The sequence below is a fragment of the Ruditapes philippinarum genome, unplaced genomic scaffold (genome assembly GCF_026571515.1).
Source record: "Ruditapes philippinarum isolate M1 unplaced genomic scaffold, ASM2657151v2 ctg21_1_1_1_1, whole genome shotgun sequence".
NCBI lineage: Eukaryota > Metazoa > Mollusca > Bivalvia > Venerida > Veneridae > Ruditapes > Ruditapes philippinarum.
The window spans coordinates 482,622-494,968 of record NW_026857242.1 but is presented as its reverse complement, the minus strand read 5'-3'; the positions used below and the strand labels follow the sequence as shown (position 1 = coordinate 494,968).

Genomic DNA, 12,347 nt, shown 5'->3' with positions numbered 1-12,347 from the left:
AAATATCATTGTTTTTCGTTCACTAAACCTCATATTTATTTTCAGAAAATGTACCTCTAATTATCTATCTTTTAGTGAATATACCTTTAATTATTTAATTTTCAGTAAACGTATCTCTAATTATTCATTTTTTTATCGGTACACGCTCCTCTAATTTTCTATGAAATATAATTAACCGTTATGTTTACCAAACTCCTTGAAAATTTGCTAATCAGAAGTGGCAAGGGTGCTTGTGTGAGAACTACAACAGTTTTAGAGGCTGCAACTAAGGTATATTTGAACTGTATGTCATTGGGTTTAACATAAAATAAAACAGAATCCCTAAAGAACGCCAAAACGGCAAATTTGAAAATGTTGCAGGCTCGGTTTGACTGTTCATAGGCAGTAATGGTAAGTGGAAGTTACTGTCCACGCCCGGTAGCACAAGATCAATGTTAACTCACAACGACACTATAATGGTCATATGTCGACTCTTCATCTTTACCTTTCGTGCATAAGGTATCGTGCATTTTTTCAGACACGAGCTACCGACTGAGTCAATGGTTATCTAATAAGCGTTCTTCAAATTGAGTGTTGTACTATAGGGAGTTTTTATAAACAGATAAAGTGTTTTTTTCGGAATTTCCGTATTGATAGAAGTGCTATGTGAAAAAATTATATCTTTTATCTGATGCTATATATGCTGTGCACCTCTGTGTATCTATTATTGTGTAAGAAGTGTATCTATTATTGTGTAAGAAGTGTATCTATCTATAAGAATTATGTCAATGCCATAGTATCTGAGCTAGTATCTAAATTATACATGTACAATAGATTTGTCATGCATGTGCAATTATTTATCATCAATTATATATGACTATAAGACAATATGCATGTGCGTACTGGGCAGTAACATTAATTATCATAGATTAAAATATATATCTTAACAAAATATTAAAACTGACCGCACATTCACATATAAAACATGTACTCTTACATAAAAATATCTCAACAAATTAATTCTGCGACAACGTTGATATCATTTACACATTAGTTTCTTTTCGGGTGATTTGCTAAATAATATATCAACCTAGCTAGGTGCTTATGTAATTTGAATATGTGTTCGTTGGTCACTAAAGCACTAGTAATAAGCACTCATAAATATAATTTGTCTTTCAACTAAACTGCACCCATATCTTAATAACTTACATATTAAAGCTTAGTAGCTATTGATAATTTTTTTAAACGAAATTTAATCTGGTTCGTTATAATCAGTAAACACTTATTTGTTTATTGTTAATTTCCATGATCTATTTTGCAAATTTGCAAAACAGTTCTATAATACTGTATTCCTAGAAAAGATTTCGCGCATTTTAAGTTAGCGTTTTTCGCGGTAGGCAAGATTCCGCGAATCTTTATAGCCGCGAATATGTCACTTATAACAAATCCGCGAACATTTTTAGCTTCAACCAAATAAAAACATAAACATGCAGAATATTTTTTATAATCTTCTTACACAAAAAACATTTGAACACAGGTCTGTAAAGAATTATGTATGTATGTTATAGATACCTGTTTGAACCCTGAAGAAATGTCAATTTTTAGTAATTATCATGCTTATTGACGTTATTCGCTAGTCACGGTGCATACAAAATCATTTACAGTTTTCGTACATTGAATGACTAGGATTTTGTTTGCTTGGAGTAGGTGTTATCCTTTGTTAAAAGTACAATAGCGATCAAGTGCTTCATTGATAAACAGCTGTGATGTTGTTATAATGAAAGCGATGTACAGTCCGATACTGTAAAAAAATTAGGTATCGACGTTTTGAAGATTAAGTCAGTTATGATTCAAATGACAATAAAAGCTTACTTAATCTTACTTAATCACACAGTGAAGAAGATACTAGGGAAATAAACGGAACAACCGTCCGTATTCGACTAGTCATTAGATGAAAAGGTATCAAGTAACGTAACGCTTTGGAGCGACTAAAATGTCAAAAAGATAAAAGAATTAAAAGTACCTAACAGGCAAGGTCATGCATCAAAAACGTAGCCTCCATTAACTGTTATTTTGGCCGTAGCGACTTAATATTCGCGGAATTCGCGATTAATACAAAACCGCGAAAGTTTGTCTCCGCGAAAATGTCGATGTTGTGAAATCGCGAAATATTGTATCCGCGAACATTTCTAGGAATACAGTAATTTACATTACTATTTCACATAAAATAATTAACGTTATACTATTCCACATGATTTTATAATAACTTACGTTACACTTGTTCTCATATAATAATTTACGTTATACTATTACACATATAATTATTTATATTATACTTTTTCACATATAATAATTTAGGTTATAATTTTTCACATATAATATGTCTGTGATTTAAAATTCAACAGAATTATAACATCTATGTCAGGATAATATCTCTATAAAGGTCGCACATATATATTTTTAAAAACTAGTCTAGATCATAGTTATAAACAATATAAATACAGTAAATGTGTGATTTAGAGCGTGTTTTTTTCATAATGTTTCATAACAGAACTTTTTAGATCTACCTATCTTTCAAGAAGCATCATGACGTAGCCAAATCTAGTACTTCAGCGTCTTAGAATATATCAAAAATCCTGTAAATACTCGGTATTATCTCTTTCCTTCAATTTCTTGTAGCAACCAGTTAAACAATACTTGCATGCAATATTTCTTATGCGATTCATTCATGAAAACATAAGAATTTTGAAGTTAGCATGTGGACAGCTATCACTATGTTTCAACTGTTTATGTTTTTCATTCAATGTACAAATTATCCAAATTTTATCATATAGTTAAATGGATGAACACAAAGTAATGTGAAAGAAACAAAAAACAAAACCACATCCATTTAAGTAGTTCTGTGACGAAATATTATAATCAAGCACGACACGTGCATAAGATAATCAAGCACGACACGTGCATAATAGAATAAAGCACGACAAAGCTCTGATGATGAATCATGATTAGCAAGGCAACCATTCTCTACATATTCGTCATGACATTTACATTACAAAAATCCATAACATGTTGAATTCAAGGGGGCTATCAGTTAAAAACACTCAGTAGTTTATCCATATCTAGTCTACCAGTTAGTTATTTCACTTCAGTTGTTACGTCATCTATAAATTGATTACGTCATCTAAGTAAGCGCTGAAGCAAAGGTTAAAAGCTTTGATGCTTCTTTTAAACAAATATTAAGATAACATTATGCAATATTGTATTCAAGCTTTATCTGTTGATATAATGCAGGTGGGTACGAACCATGAAACTGATGCATATAAGAATGAAGCGTTTATCATATTTGTTTACATCAAGATATTACAAATGGTGTAGCGTTCATTTAAATATCAAATAAATGATGATATACCTTTAGACACTGCTATATTTAAAAAGCTTAATATACATTTATGTAAGATGCGTCTAGATAGCTTTATATTGGGTAAAATCTTTATAATCATAAAATTGATATAAAATGGTATGAAATATTCATCAATATATGACATTTAAAAAATGGCATATTTTCCTATAATATGTTTAACAAATGTATTAACAAAACATCTAAGAAGATTTAAAATATGACGTAACTATGAAAACAATGTGTTTTTTCTCGTGAAAATTATTTTTGAAGAGAATGATTACCTTGAAACAATAGAAATTCTACTTGCTTTCGTGATTCCATGTATTTTCATAAATAAAAAGAACAACAAAATAATCTTATTTAGTTCCTTAATAACCCTTGAAACTTAAAATACATGCACTCAGTTTCATTTTGTAACCAAATTAAGGACAATTCTTATCTACCTGCGCTATAAAAGATTAAATGGAAAAAATGAATGCTTCAAATATTTGGGCCGAATTGTAAATGGCAATTTCAGTCAGATGGAATGCTTTACCCCGCACACTTACTGAATATAGATAAAAACGACACAACGAATGGGTGTTTAAACAATAAAGAATGTAAAATAGAGGACGAGACAAACAAATTGAAGTTTGAATATTCACGAGAGAGAATGATCACCTTGCCAGTATGGGGATGCGTCCAACTCGTCTTGTTTACCTGCGTGGAAGAGTTGGCTAAAATTCGCCTCCGAGTCCCACATTAGAAATATATAGTCCATTGGTATGGAACTTATCAGATCCAGGAAAAACCAGGATTTAAAATAATGCTTGGCGATAAGTTTAGGATCAAGAATAATCTCGTCGGCAAAGTCATTCAAGATAATTCCTGAAATAAAAAAAATCCATCCATGTTAATCATGCAAATTATATCTGTTGATTTAAGACTGACTGGCGACAAATCTTTTGATATGCAGACATAGAATAATGCTTACTTCCCAGCATACCTAGAAGTGATATCTTTATGAGAAAATGTATATGTTACATTAGTTCTTTAAATTGTCATTTGATTTTAATGAAAAGTCCGATAGTCGTGACATATTTCAAATATTGCTGTTTTCAGAAAATTAAAAAAATACAATACGGCTCATTTCAATTTGCCTGATATTAAAGTAGCATTGTGTTAACTGAAGAACCTTCAATGCCTTGTATGATTATTTAATAGTTTATGTCATGAACCTCAATGATTAAGCTGATAGTAACAATACAATATAAATTCTTAATATGCAGGATGTGTCGTAGATCTGTATCATTTCGTCGAAAATGACAAAAAGCAACAAAAAAACTAGAATGTATATAATTATGTATGTTTCTATCTTTCGCGAGCATGACTCGTGTTAATAAAAGCCAAACTATCGGAAGTTTGCCCGGAGTATGCCCCCGCAGTATTTTGTGATTTACGTGCCAGAAGTGTAATAAATGTTTTATTGTTCTGTCATGTCTTTAAAATGGTCTAGAACGCTCAAAGCAACATAAAAGAAAGTCATTTGTATTGCTTTTTTGCCATAATTATGTCGTTAGACTGGTAATAAACTCGTTTGCTATTTGTCATCGTTGGAATTTGAGTTATTGCCAATGAATTCAGACATAACATTATTAAACATTGTATCGATATATTTGATATACTTTGGTACCAAATGGCATTGGGACAGATGAGTTAATTGACAATACATGTTTTAGACTTTTCTATCTTAGATACGTATCATTTCAGATATTTCCAACAATATGAGTTTCATGCGTTTCAGCGACTCTCCAATATTTGATCAACTTACATAATAAATAACAAAACTCAGTTTCAAATTTATTGTCACCTTATTAGTCAATTCATAATTAACATTGTCGTTATCATGAGTAAGAATTAAACACACTTATATACGGCTTTGGTTGTTCCTACGCCTCACAACTTCACGTGTTAAATAGGCCATGGGCATCACTTATAACGAAATTATTTCTATTCTTAAAAGCTGCACTCCTTGTCACCGGTTCTTCACGGTATGTATTTTCGTAATGTGTTTACCTATAGTGTGTAGAGCTTCACACGTAAGTATTTACGCTGTGTGTGTTTATATCACATTCAAAAAGAGATTGACTATATAACAATAATCTCAAATTTGAGATAACAGATCTGCAGAAGCCTTCGGTCTTACCAATCCATTGCTAAATGCACCATCGTGTTTCTGCAGTTGTTAATGCACAAATTAAACGGTGTATTAACCCATCTAATGTTGATAAAGAGATAATGTGTTATGTTACAATGTGAAGCTCATCTCCTACATAAACTGATTTTGACAAGGATGTTTATCATATGGTATAGAACAATGACTACATGGTGCAGTTATAATAAATATATATTGATTAAATGCTCTTAAATATGAAGGATGTCACCTACCTGTTCTAAAATTGATAAGTATATCAAAGAAGAAGACTGTATCACTAATGCAGTTAAAAACAATCCATTGTGTGCTGAGATCATCGTTAAAGAATGAGATAGCTACCGGTAATATAATGAGGTTTGCTATCAGTAAAACCAACATAAAGAGGTCCCAGTAAAACCTGAAAGTAGAAAATAATCTTATTGTATGTATGTGACAGACTGAATAGTTATAATAACATAAAGGAGTGGATCTTCAAACATTGTATAATAAAGATGTGAAAGGTCTGAATGTAGTAAAGGTCATACTTGAAACTGAGCATTGAATAAAAGTTATTATTTCATAAGGAGTTGCCTCTCAAGTTGTAATAAATAGCTGTCAGTAAATCTTGAGAACAGGAATACAATATGATTGACACAGTGTAATGACAGTATTTTGGAAAAATGTGCAACTAGACACGAGAGTGAAAAGGACAACTTGATATTGTGCGAGATAACAATATGCTCCTCCAAACAGTCATTATCTAGAGAAGTGACAGTTATACACTGACGTAAGAAACTTGTGAGATAAATATAAAACACGATGGTTCAGTGTAACAAACATTCATTTAACTTTATACAGCTTTTATAGATCTGAATTAAACAAAGTCTTATAACGTTCTCCTGATATTAATTTTGAAACACTTTCTGTAAGATTAAACAAAACAATGACCACCGAAAGGTGACGATTGTAGAAGAAATTAGTATATGAGCCGTGTCACGACAAAACCAACGTAGTGCGTTTGCGACCAGCATAGATCCAACCCAGCCTGCGCATCCGCGCAGTCTGATCAGGATCCATGCTGTTCGCTATCAGTTTCTCTACTTGTAATAGGGTTTCTAAGCGAACATCATGGATCCTGATCAGACTGCGCGGATGCGCAGGCTGGTCTGGATCCATGCTGGTCGCAAACACACTACGTTGGTTTTGTCGTGACGTGGCTCATTTATATTTAGTTCAAAATTTGTTGAAAATGCTATACAACAACCAACACAATGGCAACATCGGCAAATCTTCTTCTGTAGGTATTAATTAACTATCAAAATGTGTACCTGTAAGTTTGCTAGGAGGTTTAAAGTAAAAATACATTTTTAAATTAATAGTCTAGACTCTTTAACATTTCATTCAAATTTCTGGTCACATTTTTCTATGTTCAATTTCAAGTAACTTAATAACTTTAAACTTTTTAGCTACAGGGAAGTATCAAGAAGTTGAAGGCTTCCGGTGACAAAAGTTGATATATTCAAATTCCAAGAATTCTGTAGACATTGTTGCCAGCAGAAATATGATAACTTACCTAGACTACAAATTACCTGGCTGATTCTAGTGTCAAATTCTTTGCAATTGATTAAATGACTGTAAGTTTAATCTGGCAGTTTTTCATATCCTGCAGTAATTGGCTGTATTTGATAGGAATAGGTGTTTTTACAATTATTTCTCTTTATAAACTGGCTGCTTTTTTGTCTTACTTTCAAAATTGTTGGTGTATCGTAATAGAATTCAATTCATACATTAAATGTTAACAGTCAGGTCATTTTGGAATCACTTTATCAAGATTAAAAAACAAAGCGGTTAACTTAAAAACTTAAAACTATAACAATGTCCATAGCTGTAAAGTTATATTATTAAGAGTATCTAAGCAAACTAAGATTTGATTTCTCTTTTTTTATTTTGATCAGCTAAAACATGTGTAATAATACAAATATACAGTACTAATACACATATACACAATTCATATTATATGACAATTATTCCTGATACTAGAATTTCTTCGATTATTTTGTAAAATTTTTTTAATAGTATGTTCTGTTTAGTAAAAGATGTAAAAGATTGAAAATATATTATTGGTGGTCAATACAATTCATTTTTATGTCTATTCTTATTCCAAAGTCCAATCAATCATTAAAATAAATAAATAAAACAAAAATAAACATCAGAAGGTACTGTACATACACACATCGAAAACATCAGTTATCTTTTAAACCGATCGGAACATAATGTGTACACATAAAACATACTAGTACTTGCTCTGAAATGGTTGTTAACCAAGTACAACACAGTAAAACAAAATACAAATGAGCCGCATCATGACAAAACCAACATAATGGGTTTGCGACCAGCATGGATCCAGACCAGCTTGCGCATCCGCGCAGTCTGATCTGGATCCATGCTGTTCACTATCAGTTTCTCTACTTGTAATAGGGTTTGTAAGCGAACAGCATGGATCCTGATCAGAATGCTCGGATGCGCAGGCTGGTCTGGATCCATGCTGGTCGCAAACGCACTATGTTGGTTTTGTTGTGACGCGGCTTAAATATTTATTCTTGACCTTTCAAATTACTCTAATTTAATCAATGTCATGAAATGTTTAAAAACAGATGTCAACTGTAGTGCATTTCTTATGGGACTTATGCATATTTCATGCCGTTTGTCGTGCTGACAGCTGGAATAGAAATTTTCCAATCATTTGTCCAAATTACTTGCTATAAGTTTCCCGAATAATCTATCTCAAAGTAAAGTCAAGTTTAAAAAAGATAAAGCTGCTACACAAGGTTGATTTGCTTCAGGGAAAATTACGCAAGATAATCTGGTGTTGGATAAAGTCATTTCTCTTACAGTATTGATCATTGGTTTGACTAGGTCTTGTTAAAAATTGAGATGAATCTAAAGATATTAAATCATTGCCATGCCTTGGTTTTGACGCGTACTTCAATCAAATAATTGAAACGAGCCGTTCATAACAAATATGATTCACACATAGATTCTAAGAATGAAGTGAGACAGATAGGTGTTTTATATAACATTTTTAAATTATGTTACGAATTCAATAAATTAAGGTTTCGAATAATTCAACATTCCATTTAATTTCATCATAAACGCATCATCCATTATGAACAATGAAATATTTTGTATCAATTACAATTGATAACAAGCTTAAACAAGAAACATTAAATCAAAATAAAAGATAAAATCCAATTATAGAATTAATAATTTATGTCACTAGGTTATAACAAAACAATCGCATTTAACAAATTTCCTGGGATGCCCAATTTGTTTCTAAATTATTTACAATTTAACCAGAATACCACAGAGCTGATTGATAGGCGTTTGATTGAAGATAATCATCAAAAAGTACAAACATTGGAAATGATCCAGACTGGAAGTTCTCTTGAATGAATATAGAAGGTTTGTTTCATCTAAAGCAATTACTTTAGCGAACGATAACTGCAATGTATACATAATTTCCTGTATTAAAGAATCAAGTATATGACTTCAAAACTTTAATAAAGTCATGCTTAAACCCCAGCTTAATAGTTTCATTCAGATTTAAAAACAACTTTCCTGAACAAAAGACTATAGTTATACGGTAAAATTCAATTACTTCAGTTGATATAATGTTGCAGTGTGTCTGTTAATTAAAAAAACAACAACAAACAAATAAAATCAAAAACAAAAAACAAAGCTCAATTATGCCTGTCTGAAACTCTTATGAAGCAGAAAATTGCACTTGTCAGTCAGCAATTTAAATAAATATTACTTAGTAAAGTTGAAATCATACACATATGCATGATCTGGGATTGTTAACACCTTTGCAACCCATGCTTAAACCCATAACCCCTATGCCATTTCGTTTAGTAACAAAGTACATTGTTACAAATGTTAGGAAATGCAAAGAATTTTCCTCCGTGTAAGTTAATCAGATTCACAATCGTCTTAGTTTTTTTGCCCTTTCAGATATTATTAGAATTGATTGGATCACTTAGAAGCTTAATACGCGGTTCTGATTTTATAGCATTTCCTTATAGATTGGTGCGCATATTACATGCAGTCAGCAGGAATGGAAAGATATACCACTTGCCTTACAAATAGCCTGCAATAAATGTTCTGAATGCTATATCAATAATAAAGTCAAGTTTCATCAAAATAAAGCGGCCACAAAATTTGTTTATGCTTCAAGGAAGATTACGCAAGATAATCTGGAGCCAGATAAAATCATCTCTCTTACAGTATAGATCATTTACTTGACTACGTCTTCCTGAAACTTAAGATGAATCTCAAGAATTTTTTTTATCATTTTGGATAGTGTGATTTTGACGTGTCCTTAAAATAAGCCGCTGAAACAAATCATTCATATAAGATCTGATTCAAACTAAAGCACTGAAACTGTTAGGAGACAAAACATATATACGTTTACAAATTATTACAGGGGTCATGATTAAAATACATCTTTCATAGAATGCATAAAATTGATTGGTTTCTATGTCTAGATAATAGGATAGGGTATGTAGACGTTACAGACTGCCTCATGTCATCGAAAGCTTCGTCTTAAAACATTCAACTTTTATTACAATTCAGCAATATAATGAAAAATTGTACGCGTGACAAAGGAAATATGAGAAATGAAAAATTTATATGTAAAAAAATATTTTCTAAGGAAAATTTGAGATGTAAGCAATATATGAGATAAAGTGGTCGATATCACAGATCGAAGACATTACTTTACTTGAAAACTACTATCTAATTTGTGACTTCTGGCTGTATCCAACTTTAAAAAACAGTCTTCGTGCTACGAAATTTGAGTCAAGAGAGAAACTGAGGTGTGTCGTGGACAGACAGCTGCGGGAGATGTCACGAGACGGGCTACAACACGTGTTCAAGTCATGGGTCAAGAGATTGGACAATAGTAAATCGTGCATGGGACTTTACTTTGAGAAGATGCAGTAATCACTTTAGGTACTTGAATCAAATCATTTCCCCGCTATTGAATTACTTTACGAATTTATTGATGCACCCTCGTACACTTCTACAGTTTGTAAATATCTCAATCTCTTTCATTCGTTTAACCACCATGCTAATTTATATGTACTTATATCCTAAAAATGCAAGGTAGAGGTGGCATAAAAACTATATAGGCATCTTATTGTCATCCAAACATTTCAGGAGGTATCTACTGATCATTATGATGTTTGAAACATTAAAGTACAATGTAAATTTTACTTGCATTTGTTATTACTGATAGTTAAAAAACATCATTACATAAGCAAATCCATAAAGCCCGCTCTATCATATTTAGACGAAGTTTTTTCTTTAATCTCCATAGACTCGCTTATATCATACATATTTGATAACATTTGTCTAATTCTGACAAATGCATTTTCCATTTTTCTTTTCCAAGGAATTCTTGTTCATTAAATATTTATTGCATTATCAATGCATTAAAACCTGATTGATACATAAAATTATGAATGATTGAATAAAAAACTCTTTAATGTCAAAATAGAAACCAACAAACCGACCAACCAACCAACCAACCACCCAACCCCATAAATATGTTTTACAAAGTGTAAATGCAGTAATATTTCAGTCTGTATTATAATGGCGTTTGAGGATACAATGGGAATATGCTGATTATGCATATAAACACTTTTTAAACTGGCTTAAAGTATATATCTCTATTCCATAACCTTTCGTTACCGACTGACATATTTATCACGTCATCCATGGCATTGATAGCTGTAGTAAATATATTCCAATCATTCGACCCAACAGCTTGCGATAAATTTCTTACACGATATTGCAATAGCCAAATACAGTGTAATCAAAATAAAGAATTCCAAAAACGTTGTTCAAAGAAGATTATGGAAGATAATCAAGAATCTGTAATAAAACAGCTTTCTTACAGCTTGTTGATTTGACAAGACCTTAAAGAAGAGAGATCATATAAGTTTTAAAGATGATGCTACGTTTGTATATAACTCCTTACGTACATATCATTTATAAGAACTATTTTCTGGCTGATTCTCTTCATACTTCATTAAGATATTTGTACTTTAAAATTGTTTTAAAATGTATAAAACCTCATTGCCAACTAGCTAGAAGTGGCATGCTTTTGTTTAGACACGAAATCAACACTATCTCATTATCATGTAAACACCTTTCTGGAGTTTACGAACGTTGGAAAACTTATATCATTATTTAAAGTTCAATATTAAAGCTGCATGCCTCAAGATGAGCCAAAATACTCGTATTTCAATTACATCAACCTTGAGAAAAATGTACTTAAATTAGTAGAGTAAAGTAAGAAAAGTAAAAATATTCACATTTCGGAATTTTTTTATATTCTGATCTATTTTTAGTAATTTTCAAAAGATTGTAAGTGCCGTCTGCAATGTGTTACTTTCTTTAATACTTTACAATATTTTATTTTACAAATTAATACATATAAACATGAATGTTGAAACCATATAACAATTCGTATCTTTGTATAAATATACTTGATAAAATTAAATACAATAACCGTGAAACAGTATTAAATTTAGTTATCATGTTTGCAGTAGAATATTTAAATTACATATAATGAAACTATATATACAGTTCATATAATTGTGGTTTCAAACGACAATCTATTTGCAATGTAATTATATTATATATGAAAATTAAAAACTTTTATTACAACAATTAAATTGAAAAAAAAAAGGTTTTATCAACAATAATAAAAAAACAGAATAAAACAGTTCA

At 31.2% G+C, this 12,347-nt stretch overlaps 1 protein-coding gene across 6 annotated transcripts in view; it reads right to left on the bottom strand.

The window, feature by feature from the left end:
• LOC132749166 (potassium/sodium hyperpolarization-activated cyclic nucleotide-gated channel 2-like) overlaps window positions 1-12,347 on the bottom strand; it is a 211,143-nt gene that overhangs the window by 23,837 nt on the left and 174,959 nt on the right. For 4 of the 6 annotated variants that reach the window (XM_060738866.1, XM_060738870.1, XM_060738868.1 and 1 more), the window contains 2 exons: window positions 5,807-5,970; window positions 4,040-4,246 (listed from right to left, as the gene is read on the bottom strand). In XM_060738866.1, coding sequence (XP_060594849.1) covers window positions 4,040-4,246; window positions 5,807-5,970 — 371 coding nt within the window. The remainder of the gene's footprint in view (window positions 1-4,039; window positions 4,247-5,806; window positions 5,971-12,347) is intronic. The other 2 variants (XM_060738869.1, XM_060738871.1) reach the window with 1 other exon arrangement.